This window comes from Neocloeon triangulifer, unplaced genomic scaffold, assembly GCF_031216515.1.
Source record: "Neocloeon triangulifer isolate White Clay Creek 2 clone unplaced genomic scaffold, ASM3121651v1 ptg000014l, whole genome shotgun sequence".
In the NCBI taxonomy this organism is placed as follows: domain Eukaryota; kingdom Metazoa; phylum Arthropoda; class Insecta; order Ephemeroptera; family Baetidae; genus Neocloeon; species Neocloeon triangulifer.
Genome location: NW_026775556.1, coordinates 10,000,001 through 10,021,675, shown reverse-complemented (window position 1 = coordinate 10,021,675; position 21,675 = coordinate 10,000,001). Strand labels below are relative to the sequence as shown.

Below are 21,675 nucleotides of genomic sequence, written 5' to 3'. Positions count from 1 at the left end.
TATCGACATGTCACATCACTCGGCGTTGTTGCCGCACGCTACATTTACCAATAAATCAAATTACAAGTTGCGTCCATACCACCTGCATGCATTAAACACTTTGATATGACTAATACTCTGTATTTGAAGTAGTATTTTCTTATTATGAGCACTGCAAAATTAAAATATTTTTTATTTAAAATGAAAAAAAAATTATAATACTGGAATTCTGTAACTAAAAAAACCTAACACAAATTATTTCAAATAAAAATTAGCTATTATTATTATTACATTATTATTTATTTTTCTCGGTCTATGCAAAAGTTTAAATTGGAGAAAAAAAATTATTCAGTATTATCTCACATTATTAGCTAGGATCCCATTTTTATCAGCAAAAATTTTTATCAATCAAAACTAGTAAGATTGACAAGATCGTTTAAATAGATGATAAGAGCCTTGCATAATTAATCGGCTCAGAATTCCCCAAGTTAAAACATGTTAATTTTCCTACTCTTCTTAATTTCAACTTTGATTCCTCCATTTTCGACCCAGGAAATCAACCTGCAATGCGCCGAAGATGTGATTCGAACCCTTCAAGCGGCCCTGGTTGAAAGATCAACCTGGGCACTGAAGATGATTGACGCAACAACGAAATATCCGGACGGCATCGCATATGGAAACTGGGACCAAATGGGCCACTGGGACGAGTGCTTATCTGTGAGCAGCGACGACGCCTCGATTAAAGGTCAATACTGCAGAGTGACGCTTGTTGGTCTGGTAAATCAGACTGCTCTGTTCAATCAAACATCTGTGAGCAGGTACTTTTCTTAAATATTTACTATCGATCAATAAATAAAGTTACTTACAAAAAAAACTAAATAATATCCTAAATATTGGTCAAAATTATAGGTGAATTTTTTTATTGAAAGCAAAACCCACCTCAAGCCTAATTTTTATAATTTTTATTACTATTTTTTCAAGTGAGCTGGCGCAAATCCCAAAGTTACAAGGAAGAGTGGCCACATCAGACACGACAATCGCTTTGCGAGCGTCAGTTTGCGTGCCGGCGAGTTGCAAACCTTTTGACGTTTCTGTCCTTGTGTCGGGACTCTTCCTTTTGCTAACACCGGACGTGCCGGTTCTTGCGTCAGTCCGCAAAGAGGAATGTTTTTCTTTGGAAACGGCGACGCCACCGCTGGAGACGGGATCCATCGTGTTTTTAGCCGTGTCGGCAATTATACTTGGCATGTCTATGGTTCCCCTTTTTTTCTGATAATATTAATTAAAAAAAAATCGCAACAGTTTCGGTGGTAGGAGCAACAGTGCTTGATCTTTGCGGCCAGGGAAACGGACTGATTAAATCTTTGAGTGCGGTGGCCACGACCCGGCAACTATTAAGCGGCAGAGAAGGGTCACTTGGTTGCTTAAATGGACTTAAAGTTCTCAGCATGCTGTGGGTCGCGCTGGGACACAAATACGAATCAATGATAATAGTGGGCGCCTCTAATCCTGTACAAGTCTTTCCAGTAAGACGATAATTGATGAGGTTGATATTACACTGAAATTATCATTAAACCTTTTCCAGTATCTAAGACAAACTGCCTTTATGATAGTCGCAAATGCCTACATGGCGGTGGACTCTTTTTTCTTCATCGGAGGTTTTTTGCTGGCGCGCAGCTTCTTCAGATCTTCCGACCAGCAGCCCTTTGATGCCGTCAAGTTCTACGTTTATCGCTACCTTAGGTGACGCCGAGTTTATAAATAAATAAATCCAGCTGCCTTTCATGGATCTCCAGAGACAAAATCAAAGGATATAAAAAGCACTGATCTCATTATTTTTCAGGCTGACAGTGCCTTTGGCCATCATGGTTGCCTTTTACCTGACCGTGCTCAATCACTTTGGAAACGGCCCCATCTGGTTCTTGTTAATTGGTCAAAGGTTCATTGGGACCTGCCAAGAGAATTGGTGGCAAGTGGTGGCCTATGTGAACAATTATATCGGAATTGATAGAGTGAGCACTCATAATTTAAAATTAATGGGAGTTAAATTACTCAATTTTAAATAAAATCAAGGAGCTGCGGAAAAAAAGTGCAAAACAAAAAAACTCAACTTGCGTTGCGTCAAATCATGAGTTGAGGCGGCTGCTTCACTTCATTTTAAAGCTTATTTTCTAGATTTTAAAGCGCTTTGAGCTATGCTCTGACTGAATTCTCAATTTTTAATAAAATCAAAAATCTGCGGAAAAGCGAAGCAAAAAAACTCAGCTTGCGTTGCGTCAAATCATGTGTTGAGGCGGCTGCTTCACTTAATTTTAAAGCTTATTTTCTAGATTTTAAAGCGCTTTGAGATTTGCTCTAATTGAATTTTCAATTATTTAATAAAATCAATAATCTAACTTATTGCAATTTTTATACATAAACGTTTCTTACAATTATAGTCCTTTCACGTATACAAATTTTCAAAACAAATAAAAATTAATTTTAATAATATTATTTTAAGCAATGTCTGGAGCAGTCGTGGTACACTTCAGTGGACATGCAAGTCGCTTGGTTATCTCCGATGCTTCTGCTGCCTCTCGCTCATTCACCAAAAGCTGGGCTCCAGCTGGCCTCTCTGCTTTTGGTTTTTTCTTGTGCCCTGCCCGGCGTGGTCACCTACCTCAATAATTACCCGTGGTCAGCCGACATCATAAACACCTACTTTGACGTTTATCGCTGGCTTGCGGATATTTATAACCCAACCCACGCCAGACTCACACCATACATTGTTGGAATACTTTTGGCGTATTTTATGCAAAGCAATAATGCAAAATCACTAAAAATTGGAAAGGTAACAATGATGTTAAAAATTAAGTTCTTTCAAACAAAAATATGTCAATAGGGCTTTAATTATTTCATTGTCATCAGCTTTTAATTATAATCACATTAAGCTTTAATTTAATCAGCTTAAAAAAATAGTTTTAATTCCTTTATGATATTTTTGAAATCTATTTTGTAGTTCACAGTAAGTAGTGTTAATTATAACCCACTGATTTTCCTTGTAGAAGATAGTTATGCTAGGTTGGACACTGAGCACTGCCGTATGTCTGGCCGTGCTATTCACAGTGGTAATATCATTCAGAGAAGGTTTGATCCTCCACTTGGCTAGTTTTGCCCCTTCTTAACTAAAAACAATCCCCTTTGTCAGATTACGTTCCCGACCCGATCGCCGCCGGTTTTTACGCCGGTCTGCACAAATTAGGATGGTCTTTGGGGCTCGCCTGGATCGTTTTTGCCTGTTCTAACGGACTGGGTGGACCGGTCAACTCGATTCTGTCGTGGAAACACTTCGGGCCTCTCAGCACTTTGACATATGCGGCCTACTTGACCCACTTGGTCGTGATGGGGGTACAGGCTGGCAGCAAAAAAGTGCCGAATTACGTTTCGCATTACGACACGGTAAAAGTCGAAGACTGCTTTTCATGCCAAAGAAAATTTCCCTTCCTCGAGTATGTACGTTGCAATCAAAATAAACTTTCCTGCAGGTGCACGCCTTCTTCGCCGACCTTCCTTTCATCTGGGCCGCCTCGTGCATCCTTTACTATCTGGTCGAAGCACCCGTGATGGTGCTGCTGCGATTCTTATTGAAAGGTATAAGCAAAACTTTGACGTATGTGCGCGCGGCAAACAAACATCGCTAGTCTGAACTACATGCTCTTCCTTCAGAGCTGTAGTGCAGCAGCGCAACAAAAACAACCCAGCCTGGCATGCTCCAGTTTATGCAATCCGCTCAACGGCACTGCAGAGCGGAGTTGCATAACTGCCTTGTTTAATGCGCGAATTCATGCTTGCTTCTTGGCTTTTGCTTGCAGGAGGATCAAGAGGCGCGACTCGGAAAAGCGGAAAAACGGTTTGAGAAACCCTTTTTTCACAAGTTAAATATGAAATCTATAAGGATTGTAAATAAAAAAATTTTGAATAAAAAATATTGTTATTAATAGAAGAAAAACAGAAACTTATGTATCTACAAATTATTTTTTGTTTTTTTTTCTTTTTCATTTGATAAATAAAATTTCAAACTTTGGCATAATCTTTGCCATTTTTCCATGCCAAGGTTCAGTTAAAAATATGTAATTGATTTACATACATATTTTATTTATATTTTAAACTCTCAATATTTTATTTAAAAACACACACAAAATATTACACTCTATACACAATTAACTTAATGGAAACTATCAATAGAGATCAAGCTTTTATTTTTTACTATATGTTTCTAACCTCTTTATCCTTGAAGAATTCACTTTGGGGCCGGTTAATCAAAGCAGAACGCCCAGCGAAAGGAACAAAGGCGTTTTAAATCACAGCGAGGCGTGTTGGAAAGTGATTTAAGCCTCCGTGCGCCCACATAATCCGGCCGGTCTTCATCCCCGTGTCCATTCCAGCAAAGCCAGGCTCTTTCAGGTCCTTTCATTATCAACTGCTCATTGTTTTAGATCGTTCCGGCTCTCTTTCTGAATGCGCCACGGCACTGACTGACTGCTGAGCCTGCGAAACTTTTGGCGAAACTCCGCCGTTGACTTTAAGCCACCGCAGACTGGCCGAGAGGGAACGACTTTTTTCGCAAGCCCGGGTGTTTAAAACTTGGCTATTTTGCCAAACAGCCCCGACGAAGCAAAACCTTCTTTTCAAAAAGCGCTACTCGGCAGTCAGTCTGCGGTTCTGAATGGGGCATTAATTTCTCCGACTGAATATCAAATATTCATAAACGCCGCGTCGAAATTGAATGGATCTTCTCCACTCGGATCAGTACGCTAATTAGTTTTTTCCTCCCGCCGCTTTCCGCCAAGTCAAACACGAGTGAAATTTTCATGGCCGTGTGCGCGAGCGGGCGCACAAAGCGCCCGCCCCGGGGCCTCTCCTGACGGATGTATATTTAATAGGGCAGACTTCGCCGCACTTAAAATTCCATTCATCAACTTGTTAACTAGTAAAGATGTCACTTTGATGCGGATAAAAAGTCTGCGAACACAAGTTGCGACGCGCATGGAGGCGAAACTTTCCCTTCCTTCACAACAGCTCAATTTCTCTCGCCTCACCCACTGTGCCGCAACCCAGAGACCGACTGGTAGAGCGAAACTTGAGAAGAAAAAAATGTCACTTATTCAGACCAAGGTCCCAGGCAGGTGCAAATTCTTCAAACTTTGCAATTTGTCTCTTCCTCTAAGCAAAAAGAATTGGGACGTATAAATAAAAGTTATAAAAGTTTTCATTTATTCTGCCTTCAATGTCAGATAATAAAAAATATTAATTGATAAAATTTTTATGAAGATAAATTTTTTTATGATAAAATCGATTACATGCACTGAGTGTATTAATTATTGAATCCATAAAAAGTTAGTAAAAAAGTTTATTATACAGGGAGCAGTAAATTTTTTTCCCACTTTTTGCCAGTTCAGTGGATTTGATTTAACAAGGAAAAATGAATTATAATCATAAGGGTTCTTGAAAGAATCAGAATTCATTTTTCATTTGAGGGTTGGGCAAATATGGTGCGGCGTTTCCCTGTCACTGCGGAGGAAACCTGCCAAATCTGCGCCGCTAAAACCGTTTCGTCAAACTGACAAAAAGCAGCAGAGGGCAATTGTTTCCATTTTAATCGAATAGGGCTAATATTTGAGCTGCCTGGGGGGCGAAAGTCGCTGAATAGACCGGCCGCATTGTGTTTGCTTTGGCAGTGCACCAGCGAGAAAGAGAGAGAGATACACACAAGAATAATACGCCGGGCTGCTACTCAGGAGCTATATGGTTTGTGCTGTTTGCCTAGCATAAGAAGAGGAAAAGAGACTTCCGCCCTCACTCCCCAAGTACCCGGCGAAGGCAATCATTGGGCTGCATCTTTTATTTATGACGGCGCTCAGCCCTATTTGCGCTGAATAATTGCGCGTGCATACTAGCTCTCAGTGCGATTTCAAAGACGGGAAGGCGCACGGGTGTGCTGCAAACACAATTAGAAACACTTGGAGCTTCTACAAAGTGACTCTGTCGCTCACAAAATAAAGAAAATAAAGCTATATGAAGGTTTTTCTTAATTGAATTCTCTCAGGAAGTGATGCATAATTCAAGTCAGTATTTATCTGTTACTGTTCAACTGTTGCATGAAACTTGCTAATAAACAATTCAACTTATGCTACCGACTTGCTATACAAAAAGTTACAGTAAATTAAATGTAATTAATATTTGTTTGAAGGAATTGATAATCTTGGAAGTGAAGAGATTGGGCCTTTTCCTTGTAAAAATTGTTTAAATTGAATAACAACCCTCAATTTTTTTAAAAATATATTATGTAAATTTTATAATTTAAAAATTTTTATATATCTAATTTTTTTTTATTTTTATAGTAAAAAGTATTTTAATGATAAAAATAATTTTAATTGTGTATTTTAAATATTTAAATCTAATGAACAAAAAATATTCCCTTCCCCAACTGCATAGCCTTGAATATTTAAATCTAGGTTTAATTTCCCCTTGTGATTTTAAATCATTCCATATAGATATTTGCAAATATGTCACTAAAATATGCTTTTTACTACTTGATGGTCCAGGTACGCAAGTAAATGCAGCGAGTTTGCGGTCACCATCCATTTATATCTATATACGGGCAGTGCGGAGCAATGGGTTGTTCCAAAATTAATTTCATCATTCATCCTCATTAATTTTATGAGTGTCACCGGCACACGGTATGTAGTTAATTGACAGATATTCATAATTAACACACTCCTGGTCAAATTACACGCATAGTTGCGCACGGTCGTAAATAATGCTCGGCACAGACGGAGGTATGACAACCGTCAGCCAGCCTGCCCTGAAATAACGCGGGCGGCCAAACAACCGCGTCGCTGCTAAATGCATTTGTTACCACCACCATAAATTCAGAATTTCACCCGTCGAGCTGTGAAATTTATTTTTTAGGAAACAGCCAATTTCCCAAAAAGCTAAATTTATGTCACTACTTTTCATTCGGATAGCTTTTTATACATAAATTCATTTTAAATCAATTCAACCGGCGGGCAAAATACAAACGAGAGGGAATGAAATTGAAATTGAGCTTTCGATCCAAAATATAAATTTTCGTCTGGCTGCATCGCGCCATCTGCTGCAACGGAACAAAAAAGTCACATATGCGGCACCACATTCGATAAAAACAGCCGCGGGCCGCAAATTGTCTCTCTCTGTATGCGAGTGTTTGGTCGGTCGGTCGGCGCCGCGAAAGTCGAAATTAAACGCGCCGGACAAAATTTAATATTCCATAATGCTGCGGCCGCGCTGATGCAAAAGCCGCTCTGCATTATCCATTTCTGCCAGAGTAATTTGCATTGTCGGCCCGTCGGTGCGCGTCCCTCTCTCGCTCCGTTTTATTCTCGCTCGTTTTAACTCTGCAATAACGTGCGACGAATTTTCCACTATGCCTCTATCGCGCGAAAAAGTGACCATTGGTCGTGCGCACCCACGCAAATAACAATAACACAGGAATTGCAATTAAACGAAATTGGCTCTCCCAAACTGATGTTTAATTCTTTCGCAATATCATTAGCAGCAAGGCCATGAATACTTTGTACCGTTTCATTTTGGAAACCCTTAATTAAAGCCGACAATCAAATTTTGTCAGAAATTTGTGGATGAGAGCGACAAAAAAGGCTCAAAATTGACGGTTAACTAAAAATAATTCTTTAAATTCAATTTTTCTATTAGGGCATGCAAACCATTTTTCTAAAATTGAAATAAAAATTAAACCTTTAAACTTCATTTTGTTTTTATTTTAATTTTGCACACTTAAGCACATTGTCCTGGAGCTCATTCTATTTTTCAAAATTTAGTTCTAATGAGGACGTCATGGAATCAGAGCTTCAAACTGGTAAAAATTTGATGAATTAAATCCTGTATTTAAAGTGTATATAAAAAATAAAACATTCAGAAGTAATTCGAATGTGACTTGCAAATGAAAAAGTTAAAAACATTGCAACGCATTAAAATAAATTATTATGATCAACGTTAGAAATGATAAAGAAATATTATGTAACAAAGCAGCACTTTATATACGGCATGAAATAATATTATAAAAGTTTGTGTGCTTTTACATTACATAAAAACAAGTTGGTTCTCCTTTTCCGTTTGATTTTCCTATCTTACTTTCAATCAGGAGAAATGAAGCTCTGACAATAATTAAGAGGCGACTGCTTTGTTTGCATATTCATATCGCCAAATATTGTCTTTCCATTAAACGGAGGCGCAGTTTCAAAACTGCTTAACGAGAACAAGAAGTGGTGGACTGTGTTTAATTGTTATAACAATCACTGGTGAGAGGCTGCATATGTTTGAACACATGTTTCAGAAGGAGCGTAATTAAGAAGTTTCACAGCAGAAACGGCAAAAAGCGCGCACGACGCCCTTAATGAGCACCCCTATTTAAATTGGCTTGAGAATCAAACAAAAAGCTGCGCATCAAGATTCTTGCAGCCTGTACCCGGCGACATGCTCCCAGTGCTTTTGTTAGGAGAGACGGCAAACAAGCGCAACTAGAGCTCGGTGCTGACATGAGACTCGCACAACCCGTCCGCTGCATTCGCCTTTTCTTCGCTAATCAAAGCCGACGCTGCGTCAAATGTGCTGATGCGATATTCCCCAAGGAGTTTCCTGGATGACAGGATATTCTCTAACGAGAAGCATCATTATAATTAATATGACTGAGCAGCATTTACTTATTTTTTTTACTATAAAATAAATAATAAACGAATACAAAGAAAAATTGTAAAAATGGTGTGATTAATGAAATCCTAACAAGTATGTACGGTTTAAAAGTAACTGAAAATTTGTTTAAAATGACCAATCTAAAAGATTTATAATTTAACTTATTTTTTCCTATAAAAATTGATATAATTAATATAATAATACTATCAATTATTTGATTGGTTAACTAGATATTTATACAATGGTGATAGCAACAGCCAAAATTCTTTTAAACATTGATTTTGTATTTACAAAGTACATTAACTATTTTCCCCTCAAGCAAAAATTATGTTAATTAGCAATATAGTGAAGTTACTCAAAAATGGTGCATAAAATAAAGATAAAAATCAAATACATATTAAGATTAGATGTAAATCAATAATATTAACGTTGTAAAAAAAAAATTATAATTTGAAAACTTTGAATGGTTTTATAATTATATTATTTAAAAAAAAAACTAAATTAACTTGATAAATTATTTAAATGTGTTTTAAGTTTTCTTATTTTCTTTTGCATCATTGCATATACATATACAAAATTGTATCAAGCTGGGTGCAAAACGTTGTCCCCGAGAGTAGACGTGTGCGCGTGAAACACCTGGTTGTTCTGCGAGCTTAGTTAGCGCCCTGTTTCAACACACGGCTTAGCGACTAAGCCTTTGCTCCGATGATGAATTACACGCGCGCACTGCCTTACCAGCTGATTGAATTTTAGGCAACCCTCTGCAATTCATTAGCCTAACTAAGTGTAGGGCGGAATTAAAATCGGGGACCGAAATGTCAAAGCTCTTGCCGAGCGACACGTATCTTTTCGTGTTTGACGACGAGACGATGCGTCGGTTTCCAATTCCTGAATACACAAGAGCAGATTTGTGATGAGAGTAATATATCAGCCAGAGCAAATACACCCCGTGCAGTGCGAGCGAGAGGGTAAACACTATTACTCGCATTACGCAGCTAGACTGTTCAATCAAGAGCGCCGCTTAAGAAAGTGGAAGTAATCGCTTTATTTCCGTACGGTTGATTTTCATTATTAGCTCTTTCGGCTTGCTGGATGTGCATTAAAATCTAATTACAAATTATGACAGACTCGGCTAGCTCAGCCTCTGTTTTCGACTTTTTCCTTTTTCTCGGCCGACTTTCCATTCACTGCAAAATTAAATTCGAACGTATTTTAATTTTCCTTAACAAAATAATAATAATAAAATTTAAATACCTGTTGGTTTTTGCTTTTTGAATATCTGCCTGAGAAAAACCATCAGAGGCGCTTCGACCACAAAATAAATCACGCTGCCTCCAGCAAATGAAAATGGAATGTCTCCAAAAAAGTTATGAATCTGCAATAATTAAAATAAAAAAAAAATACATTATTTAATTAATATATCATATCCGAATTAAATTTAACGGAATTCTGGACTAACCACGTCATAGTGACTTGCATAGTCTGGCTGCTTTTTGGCTCCGACTTGGACTCCGATGACCATGAAATGCACCAGATAAACACCATAAATCAACGGACTGAGAATGCTGAAAAACCGCCACGATAGAATGGAGTTAACAGGGCCGCCTATTCCTTTGGTGCAGGCGAAAATAACCCACGAGAGACCAATAGCCCATGCGAGACGATGCAGCCCTCCGTAAAATGTGGCTGCAATCGGCTCGTAAACATAATCTGTTCATTCAAGCAAAACCTTAAGATATACAATTTAAACCCCATTATAATATAATATCACCATATTTGTAGGTTATCGAGAGCGTGAATACAACGGTCAGACAAATCCCAGCACTCAATAACCATCCCAAAGCGACTGTTTTCTGAAATGCAACAAAATGTTTTATTGGATGTAAACCATAGAATTGATTATTTTTTTAGCATACCCAGTTAAAATACATCTTTTTTGGGCAGTTAACCATAATGTATCCAAGAACAATTCCAACCAAGTATGGCGAGGCACGTGAATGAGTTGCTAAATAAACTTGCACTGTATAAGCAAGAACATCATAGTAGCTGGAAAAAATTATAAACTTTTTGTAAGTTGTCTTTGAAATAAATAGCCCCACCCTTACTCAGCATTAACCATGTTGACCGACCAAGGGTAGTTATTTAGATACGTGAGTACAGCGGGGATGGCGCACGAAATTAAAATCACTATAAACGCAAGCTGTTTTCCGGCCCTTGGTGAAAAATGCATTGGGAGCAAAAGCAACGGAGACAGCCAGGCTAGTTGCATGTCCACAGATGTATACCAAGTTTGTTCAACGCATTGCTTCAATAAAAATTGTATGTTTTTATGAAGAAAAAAAATGTTAAATATTTAATAGAAAAAACTCACCGACATAATGCTAACGTAATTGTTAACGTAGGTAATTGCAGCCCACCAGTGGGTTTCGCAGGTGCCGACAAATCTGGTACTTACTGAAGAGTACCAGACCGGTCCTGCACCCATGAATCTCAGAATTGTGAGGTAGAACACAATCATCACAAGTATTGGAACAGTAAGTCTTAAGATGTTATTAAATTTTCTTAGAACTTCATCCAACATTTAAAAAAAAAAAAATTACCGTAAATACCGGTAAACATAAAATTTTATGGCATCAAATTTATTTCCTTTTTTCATGTCACGGAAAAATCCAAAAGCAAGAAGAAATCCACCTATTAGGAAAAATGTGTCCACTGATAAGAATGCGTTTCCTAGAGCCATGTAAAGCGGCTCTTGTGTAAGCTGAAATTATTTTGAATTTACAGTTTTTTAATTTTATTTATTACATCAGTTTACGTCAAACATGGATATCCTATTTGAAGTAGGGGTCGAGAGGACACCCAACTCATATCTATGGCCCATCATTATCCACAACATGCTGAGAACTTTTATTCCGTTCACGCAATCAAAAGCGCCTTCTTTTACACTAACCAGCTGTGAATAAGTGGTCCTTGCGCTAAGAGCGTTGATAATAGGACCACCTTTTTTGAAGTTCTCCAAAATTGTAGCGACAAATACCAATCCTTTGAATTAAAAAATTTTATATTTTAATTTATAAACATTTCAAAAATATTAATTAACCAATCAAAAGAGAGAAAACCACGATCGCAGCAATGGTTCCGCCACCAATCTCGGGCAGCACGGTTTCAAGAGTGTAACATTCAGAAGGGTTGACTGAGGTGGATACCTGGGTGTTTGGATCAAACACGGGAACTAGTTGAGAGGAAATAATCTCAAAATCAGCAGGCTCGCACGATTTAGGCAGGCACAGAGCAACACGCAGGGAAAATGAAACTCCATCTGGTAAACTTTTTAGTTGCCCGAACGATTGAAACTTTTTTAATGCGGAGCTGCAAAATAAAGAAAAAAATGCATTTTTATCTTTATTTACCCTTTACAAAAAAAATGTTTATACTTGTTAAAAAGGGAGGAAGATGCTGGATTTTGGAAAGAAACTCCAACGCGGCAATACTTTCCGCTTATTCCCGTCCCACTGTCCGCTTCAAGACACTCGTCCCAGTGTCCCATGTTGTCCAAGTTGCCGACCATGATACCGTCCGGGAATTTTGTGGTGGCGTCAATCATTCGCAGTGCCCATTCTGCTCTTTCCTGTGAGGCCTGCCTCAAAGTTTCCGCCACGTCCAACAGACATTGCGGATTTACGAGTTGTGCCGAGATTCCATTTATAGTAAAAATTAGTAACGCAGCCAAAACCTTTGATTCCATTTTTATGTAATGAGAGCAATTCTGTGTGACCCACTCCTGTTTTTTTTATCTCAGTGGACACAATCAATAGATAGATAGCATGTATTTGAGTGTACGGTACACAAAGATTTTTGATAATTTTGCGACAAAAAAAAACCGTAAAATGAAAACACTTAAAAATCTGAAGAGTATACAAATGATATAATCTGGACTTTTTCCTTTACAACAACTTTTGAAGGCGATAAAAATGATGACATAATTGAAAAAAAAATGAAAAATCACAAAGTGCTTGATATAAGAATTGTATATAATTATGTGATAATTTATATAATAATTTATAGAATAAGTAATATTAAAAAATAAAATACTTTTTTAATTCATTAAAATTGTATTGCTCGTCTCAGTGATCTTTTCCAACAATTTCCCAGTTGCTGACCAAGACATCATATGGGAATTTCGTGATCACTATTTGCATTTGCAGCTCTAAATCCGCGCTCTTTGCTGCCAGGCTTGTATAGCAAATTTTGAGTCTATATTGTGGACCAGACATTGTTGACTTGTGCACGGTTTGAGCAAACGATCATGGACCAAACAATAGAAACGCAAACAGTTTCGCAAGGGCAGAATATAGATCAACATTATTAAGGCAAAGCGCTGTTCCGAGCAAATAGAAAGCGGGTCAACAACAATTAAATTATTTGCAAGTAATGTGGCTTTGATTATGGTGCCTCCAGCGTTTACCAAAATTTTTAATCTTAAATGGGGCCACTTGTACCGTGAGTATAGATATAGATTGATAGCTAAATTTTTTTAACGTCGAACAGCCTTCAGTTTTACTGGATAAAAATTATATTAATAAATTTTCAGAGCAAAGATCATAAACTTCAGTTGACGTCGGTTAATTAAGTGGAAAGCAGCACACCTGGTGCTTTTCTATGGCAAGTGTATTATTTTATTTCAGCACCTTTCACGCCTTCTACTCCCAATTTTGCTCTATATTTCCACAAGAGACAGAGAGTGCGTGAAAATATAACAGCACGCAGAATAATATTGCATTTCTAGAGAGTGGAGGGTGCGAGCAGTTCTGCCGCTCGGAAAGAGAGCATTTGTTATTTTAGCGCCGGTTTTTTGCTCCAATATCACAAAACGCGCGCGCGTGTGGATATTTCTCCACGCGCGTACACACTACGGCACGAGTGTTAAGCTGGCTAATATTTTTATTTACCAAACACGCGATTAAAGCTGGCGGCTATATTTTTATTTGGTAGAGAGAGATATATTTATGGAGCGTATCTTTTATTCTCGCATGAGTGCTCTCCAATAGAGGGAGGATTCGCGAAACGGGCGGGAGAGAAAAGCTCTTCCGAATTTCTCTCGCCCTCATTTCACTCTTCCGAGTTTGTCGCACTTTCACTTTTGCTATATCAACATGCCTACATAATACTCCTCATAAAGGAAAAAGGGGGGCTACTTGAAGGGGATTTTCTGGGAATTTCAAGATTTAATTCTAATATTAATATCTTAATGAAAACATTTTTTTAATTGCAAGTAGAAATTCTCAAATTTATTCGAATATCAGGGAATAAGATTTTTATTTGATTACGTTACAAGCGTTTCAATTAAATTTTCTTGTTTGATATAACTTTTCTATTTTGGAGAAAAATATAAAATTTAATAATACTTTTATTATTATTTTTTAAATTAAAAAATTTTGAAACAACATATCATAATCTCCACGCTGTAGATCTTTAAGATCACTTGGAATTAAGCTTTGAGCCAGAAAAAGATTTAGCCAGTGAAGGATGTTGGTGTCAAACCGACAAATGGTTAAAACTTGAAATGGTTTAAATTTTATTTCACAACACAAGCCAATCATCCGGGTCATTGAGTTGGTGGCACTCCACTCCTCAGGTGTTCTTCTTCTTTTCCTGGAAAATCTGCTTTTTGGTGAGAAGAGACGCGCTGCACCTTTCGCATGGGTGCTGCGCGTCAGGGGGTCATTGAAAATTTCGTCCCTTGCCCGCCTGTCTTTCGAGGAAGAGATTTTTCGTGTTCTGCGATTTTCTCAGGTAGAAAAATTTATTCGCTTCACGTGCATTTCCTTGTAGTAAGGCAGACGGCGAGCTAATCTTAGTGGCGACAGTGAGAGAAATGCTTGTCTGCTCCTGTTTCCAAAACATAAAACACGCTTCTTTGGCTTGGCCCCTGCTGTGTAAAAAGCCTCTCTTTGTTAAAGAAATCGTCAAGATTTTCTTTATACAGACAAGGATTTTCGCATCCCTAGTTGGAAATTTTTGTTGAAATGTTTGAAAAAAAAACATGTTGTTATTTGATTTAACGCGTTTCTACGCAAAAATGTTGAGGCAGGCGAGAATAAAAAATAAGTCGGCATATGTAACAGATTGTAATAATTTACAAAAATTATTTTCCCAAAAATTTGCTTTCATTTAACTTGCCATTATTGTACTCTTTGATTGGCTATTTTATTTGAAATATGATAATTTGAAGAAATGAATTTTTATATTATTTAAGTTTTATCATTTTGAAAGTCAAGCACGCAATAGTAAGGAGGATTAGGAGGCCAACTCGATTCTGGGCCGCTACTATTTTTTTAATCTCTCATATTTGATTTAAATACTTTTTATCATTGTATCACCATGCAATCAAATTAAGTTTTAGTCAAAAATTTTCCTGCTTACGTAAATGCAGGCCCCTAATCTGTTCTCCGTAAATGTTCAGAGGCGCAAGACAGGATGGAAATAAAGCGAGTCAACCCCGGTGGAGACTTCCTTTTACTTAGCGCAACGCCCGCTCTCACTCTCTTTCTATTCTTTGCAGCTTCTTATTATTTTATGCGCCCATTGTTGCAAATGAGATGTACCATGGGCCGGGCGCGCGATGCTTTTTCTGTCGCGCTCTTCCCATTGTAGCGAAGAGCCCCTTTTTGCGAAAGCTTTTCTCTTTCTCTCTTCATTTTCTTCCTTTCCCGGCGCGCACTTTCTTCTGGTGTAGTGCGTGCTGAATTAAAAGCTCATATTTCATTGTGAATTTCAGGCTCTAATTAAGCTGTAAAAACAAAGCCCCGACTGGCAATTTTTAATTAATTCCAGCCGTAGTGGCGCTTCCATTTCCCTCTCGAGACGGCGCACACGCGAAATAATCTGTCACGGAACTGGTCCGGAAATGAACTTTTCGTGTCGCTGCTGAGCCGCTTCTGAAATATTTAATGCGGGCTCGCCACTGCAAAGTGGGCACGGCCAGTGCTCGAGGGATGTTCCTTAACCACGTCATAAATAGTGAAAAAACTACTACCCTCTTAAGACTCAGATATGAAATGCGGCTCAAAGGGAGAGAGCCACAAGGCACGACGAATTTTTCATAAACCTTTTGGCGAAACGGGTCAGAGAGGCAGGAGTGAAAAATATTACATGACCGTACCAAAAACCCTCGGATTATATTTAATGTGTTTTATGGCAAATTTGAAATTTATTTCAACGAAAATGTTATTCATATTAAAAAACGTAGCCATTTTTTCTCCTATAGACTATACTCGCGTTTGTGTGTTGCATAATATTAAATTGTGCTTGGTGACGACTAAAAATTGTGAGTATAATTTCCAATATCACAAAATTGAATTTAAGTAAAATTTAGCGTTTCCTGCGTCATTTGTGTTAAAAGAGGCCAGTGTGTCGCATATTGTAAAGTCGTGCAGCAGGGACACGATACGCGATTAGCGCAGAGGCAAGGCGGCCGTAAAAAGGCGAAACAACGACAAACCCATCGGGCGAATTATTTATAAGCGAGGCGCCGAGTGCCAGCAACGACGCCGTTGCTCCATTTTTATTCGCATCAAACAAATAAATGCGCACGCACTTTCCGCTCCCAAGGCACTTTTGGCAACGAGATTTTAAACTTTGTCAACTTGGAAAGTAGGCCTAAAAAATAAGAAAAACACTGTATGACAAAAAAACAAAACCGAAAACAAAATTATTCTTCATTTATCATTTTTAGGAGTGATTCAGCTCGGAGAGTGAAAAGAAATAGTATTGAAAAATTTTAATCACTATAAATTTTAATAAGAATAACTAGAATAAGATATTTCTTAAACGGTTTTATTTATAATTTATTTCGCCAGCTTAGGATCAATTCTGGCAAAGAGTCGAAGACCACCAAGCAAAACAACACGCATAGCATAAAAACGAATTATATAAAAAGGCCGGCCGCTTTCTGTCGCTCACTACTGCAGCTCTTTTCCTTCTCTGCTTTTTTTTCGCGCGACGGAGCTGCCCCGTTTCTCTTTTGCCAACTCATTCATTGTCCATTAACTTTTATCGCGCGTGTTTGCGCCTTTATTAAAATAAGATTATTAAATTGCGCACCCGAGAAAGAAAAAGCAGCGCTGCAAGGCAATGCTATATGGCTTTTGGCTCTTTTCTGCTTTCGTCCGCGCGCGACTCTTTGATAAACCTTGCCAATTCTCAAGAGCCAATGCAGAAGATATCGACCTAAAAGTTTATCGTTGTACAGAGCAGCTAGCCGAGTTGTTGGAAAGAGCGCAGAGAGTATCTTTATCTTCTTGGGGGTAGTTTTCGAGCCATATTGCTCACAAGATGCACTCGTCACTGCATATGCGCCGAGAGAGAGAGCAGATCTCGCCGATTTATGAGCGCCAATGGGAGCGGATCAATCGGCCCGCACGTCGCTTTTGTCTGTGGAACAACTTAATTTACGACGCGAATTTTGTGCCAAAAGTCTGTGTTTCCAGATCACGTAATGAAATAAATAAATCTCTTCGCCGGAATTCAGGCCGCGGAGTCCTTTGTTGGAAGATGAAAATTCGCCAAGTTTGCAAATGTGTCATTTCTATATATTATGAATGTTTAAAAGCGCAAAAAATATATTATCCTTTTAGAAGTCTTTTCTGTTGAAATTCTCATCAAATTCCGTTCCCATCGAGCGAGTTTTACTTCATTGTATGGCTCAATGTTATCGCACACACCATATTATACATTGCACACGCCGTGCCTTTTTCTCCTGTATTTGCTATGTACACGAGCAGCGCACTGAACAATCGCACTGATATATTTTGCTGACGACTGTTTATTTATTTTGTATCTTTTGCTTGCTGCTTTGTTGGAAGACACACTTCCGCACACTTCTATGCGATCAGTGATGACAGAAAGATGAAAACGTTGTATTATATATTTTGGCAAACTGCCTAACAAATTAAATTAACCCAAATTAAAACTCTACGTTTTGTGCTTAATCTAAAGTAAAAAAATGGGGGAAAAGATTTTTTAGGTAAATTTTTTAAGAGGTTACATTAGCGTTCAGAATTCGACTAATAATTTTTACAAGGACGAAGAAACAATTTGAGATTTACGAATTTTATAATCTCAAAAATAATCTTTTGCACGCTGAACCATAGTGCCTGATGCCACAAATTTATCTGCTGTCATCAATGCACCCAAACGCTCTGCGGATGATAGATAAAAGCAAAACGTACAGAGCTGTATTGATGCTATCGAATTTCAATGTATAAAAAATAACCTTTGCAAGGAACGGGCACGCCAAAATCAGCAATTCTGCGAACGGGACAGATCTTATCTAATCGCTTCTTGGTCGCAAGTACCTAATAAAAGCGAAGGAAGTCGCGGTCGAGTTTAAAGTTGCCGTGACCGCAGTCTAATTTGAGGTCGCGAAGGAACTTGGTGGAGAGATGAGGGAATTAATTATTACCGCCGTACTCGTCGTAATCGCAGGGGCGGCGAACTCGCTCGCTCCGAGAGCAGGTATAATTTTGTTTAACCGCCACTGTGTGAAACTTCAAATAGAAATTTTCGTACACTAGGATGTGCCATATCGATTAACCAACACCTGCCTGACCCCCAAGCCCTTGTTATCAATCCGCAAGGCTCACTCGACATTTTCGGTTTCTACCTGCCTCAGACTGGTGACGTCGTGTCCTTCGACGTCGGCCAGGAAGTTCTCTTTGCCTGTCCGGGCGCCACCCTGAATGTGACAGGCACCCCTGAGGCCCTGGCGACGTGCGTTGACGGAACAACTTTCCAACTTTCGGATGGCACTCAATACGATTTTACTCTTCTGGGCTGCACTAAATTGCCTTTCCACACTTATCAAGACACAGGACGTCTTTGCGGAAGACCTCAAGAAGTAAAAAAATCTTTTTATTTATGAAAAAAGGATTAAATGTTTTTAATTAACAGATTTATCCCATTTATGGTTTTGGATTTGAGCTGTCGGATGGTACCTTTTACAAAATTTTAGAGACCTGTTTTGACCCTGAAAAGGCTTCCACGAGGTATTTTTCTTTTTAATTTAGAAAAAAATCAATCATATTCTCTTTTATTAAATTTAGGTACTCCGTTTTTGTGCAAACTCCAGAAATTAGAGGTTATCAGTCTGGCTACCCCCGACCTTCCTTTTTCCTCGAGGGTCCATTCTATAACGGCTTCGATGTCTACCAAGCCTATACACGCGATAACCAGACTGCAACTTTAGCCAACATTCTCGGTTCAATGGATTTGGCCCTGCAATATGTGAACCAAAGTTTCTCCAGCTCCTTCTACATGGCCAGAGGCCACCTGGCCGCCAAGGCTGACTACGTTTATGGTGCTCACCAAAGAGCCACTTTTTGGTATCATAATCATTTTTAATTTTTTATACGCTCAATTAATATTGAAAAAAAGGTACTTGAATGTCGCCCCGCAATGGCAGACTTTCAATGAGGCAAACTGGGCCCAACTGGAATATGATGCGCGCATTTACAGCGGCCTTAGGAACGGCCCTTTGATGGTCTACACCGGCACCCACGGCCAGGCGGTCCTGCCTGACATAAACGACAACCTTCAGCCCCTTTATCTCGGCTTGGATGCAAACAACAACCCCATCGTGCATGTGCCGGAAATTTATTGGAAGGTGCGATATTTTTTTATTATTTTTTAAACATTTTTTGCATTGTGAAAATTTTTTAGGTTTTGTACGATCCATTAACCAAGGAAGGGGTGGCGTTTGTGGGCAGTAACAACCCTTATCTGGACAACCCTCCTGGTTTTGTCAAGTGCACAAACGTGTGCGACCAGTTGACGTGGCTCAACTGGGACCCGCAAAATGTGACTGCGGGATTGTCATACTGTTGCGAGGTCAATGAACTGGCAGCAACTGTACTTGAGATCCCCGACCTCACCGTCACCGGATTGCTTACATAATTTTTTGATGATGGAAAATTTAATTAAATAAAATTAATTAGAATTTTAAAAGAAATGAAAAAAATTAGGTAAATTAAATAAACATTTTTTCCTATTAAACACTTACAAATAATTATTATTAATTTATTCGGTAGAGAATTTCACAATTAAATTTAATATGGGATACTTGCGTAACCAAATAAGGTTCTGTCTACATCAGATCTACATGCACTATGCAGATGAGAATCAAATTACCATGTATATAGCAAACAATGAAAACAAACTGAATTCCTAACAAGTGCGTTACATTAGCAGTATATTAACTAATTTTGCATACAAGATGCGCCTTGGCTTGGGCAGAGGTAAAAGGGTGGAAGGACGAGAGAGTTGGACCCAGTGAGTGGTGCATTGCAGTTGCAGGCAGCATGAACTAGGTGATGTTTGCTTGGTGAATATTTCATTGAGGGCCGGAGCAAACACCGACCATCTCTTCGACACAAACTCTCAAAAGTTGACGGGGCCTCTGCAAACAGCGCCGAGTTCAAAATTGCATTCAAGGGGTTGCTTAATTAACTGTGACAATTAAAATCTAAGGTAAAGGTTTTTATCAACAAAAATCTACAAAAAAAAATGAAAAAATGAAAAATTAAAGTTTTTGATTAATGAAATGAAATAAAAACTCTCTTTTAAGTATAATTACTAAAGATTTAAATAAAAAGCATAAATATTCCAAAATTGGTTAAAAGTAGTTTTTAAAAATAGTATAGCAAAAATAATTTATACTTCTTTTTAAGCAGAGTTGTCAAGGGTTGTATGCAATTATGAGGAGTGCAAATAACGCTCCACACATTAGTAATGAGGACACTGTGACAATGGCAAGAGACGGAAATTCATCACGGGCAATTCATCAACCATGGCTGCACGCTGAGAGTGAGGACAGACGCGGTTGCAGCAGAAATTGTGCTTCCTCTGAGAATAGAGAGAATGCAAGCCTCGGTCGCAAAGCGCACACATAACATGCACCGACATAATCTCATTAAATTGCACAAGTTTCCTGCATGCCGCATTATTTATTTATTTACAAGCGAGACGAGCTCTCGCAGATGCAAAGGAGCCCACGGCGGAAGCGAAATGTTTCCCAATGCAGTTGCATGTGGTGGGACGTGACAATCGCAGGAGACCACCCGTAAAAGGCAAGGCGTAATACTTTTCCTTGTTTTCCCCACAGTTTTATTTGAAAAAAATTGAGAAAGTAGGTTAACAGTCACCTTCAACTGGGAAATAAATAAAATAGGTTTAATTAAGTTTTCGTTCTGTTTATTTTTTTTAAACATTTTTATTATGATTTATTACCATTTCATATTTTATATAAGATATAGGTGCCAAATAAAATTGATTCAAATGGAATTACATTACTAGCAAATTTTGCAGAAATTTTTATTTTATTAATGTAATGGTGCAAATTTATAAAAGAAATATTTTATATTCTTTTCTCTTCACAGAATGGTACTTTTGATTATCAAATTTAAAATTTTGCATTGCTATTTAATTGGCTTTTTCATTCAATATTTGTTAGAAATATTTTCAGTACTGCAAATAATTTGAAATTTGTGTTTTTTTTTTGTCCTAATCAGTTGACATTGACCTTTTCAAACTCCTCATTGTCACTGTGGATGTCAACAATGTCCTCCAATTTTTCTGCACAAAACTGCTTTTGAGGCACACATACCTCAGCAGCTACGTCTCCAGAACTTTTCCTGGCACTTCCTTGTCCTTCTGCTACCTGAGGGGTACTTTTCGGAGTACCAGTTGATTTCTTCCTTGGGGCCCTGGGACGCCTCGGAGGGGTGTCATCTTCGGCAGGAGCAGAACTACCGCCTTTGCCAGCCTTGTTGATTGTGACCACCTTGCCCTTGGCTTCTTGCTCAGCCACATACTCATTCCACCAGCGAGAAATGGTAGCTGGGGTGAACTTCAGATCGTCGGCGATTGCCTTCCTGGTTTCGCCGTTCTTGATCCTCCTGATGGTGTCTCTCT

The 21,675-nt window shown here is 38.5% G+C and overlaps 5 protein-coding genes across 8 annotated transcripts in view; 2 read left to right on the top strand and 3 right to left on the bottom strand.

Moving 5' to 3' along the window:
• LOC132200926 (insulin-like growth factor-binding protein complex acid labile subunit) overlaps positions 1-21,675 on the bottom strand; it is a 161,536-nt gene that overhangs the window by 115,074 nt on the left and 24,787 nt on the right. The gene's annotated exons all lie outside the window — the stretch shown is intronic.
• Positions 458-3,996, top strand: LOC132200449 (O-acyltransferase like protein-like). The gene is made up of 10 exons (XM_059625917.1): positions 458-797; positions 961-1,223; positions 1,282-1,505; positions 1,565-1,722; positions 1,823-1,991; positions 2,480-2,809; positions 3,024-3,105; positions 3,167-3,417; positions 3,504-3,609; positions 3,831-3,996. Exons 1-10 carry the CDS (start codon positions 475-477, stop codon positions 3,872-3,874), a joined length of 1,950 nt encoding a protein of 649 aa, XP_059481900.1. The 5' UTR covers positions 458-474; the 3' UTR covers positions 3,875-3,996.
• Positions 9,250-12,515, bottom strand: LOC132200322 (O-acyltransferase like protein-like). Its single transcript, XM_059625708.1, has 11 exons — positions 12,141-12,515; positions 11,807-12,075; positions 11,522-11,748; positions 11,307-11,467; positions 11,078-11,246; positions 10,812-11,011; positions 10,623-10,752; positions 10,478-10,559; positions 10,166-10,416; positions 9,961-10,081; positions 9,250-9,893 (listed from the first exon to the last, which is right to left on the bottom strand). The coding sequence occupies exons 1-11, from the start codon at positions 12,449-12,451 to the stop codon at positions 9,844-9,846; spliced, it is 1,971 nt and encodes a 656-aa protein (XP_059481691.1). The 5' UTR covers positions 12,452-12,515; the 3' UTR covers positions 9,250-9,843.
• On the top strand, positions 18,043-19,741 carry LOC132201355 (uncharacterized). Its single transcript, XM_059627466.1, has 6 exons — positions 18,043-18,222; positions 18,282-18,604; positions 18,658-18,752; positions 18,810-19,088; positions 19,141-19,369; positions 19,426-19,741. Exons 1-6 carry the CDS (start codon positions 18,150-18,152, stop codon positions 19,657-19,659), a joined length of 1,233 nt encoding a protein of 410 aa, XP_059483449.1. The 5' UTR covers positions 18,043-18,149; the 3' UTR covers positions 19,660-19,741.
• The window catches only part of LOC132200481 (uncharacterized), a 1,635-nt gene continuing 936 nt past the window's right edge, over positions 20,977-21,675 (bottom strand). The window contains exon 2 of the mRNA XM_059625967.1: positions 20,977-21,675. This exon is cut by the window's right edge and continues 82 nt beyond it. Coding sequence (XP_059481950.1) covers positions 21,269-21,675 — 407 coding nt within the window. The 3' untranslated portion in view covers positions 20,977-21,268.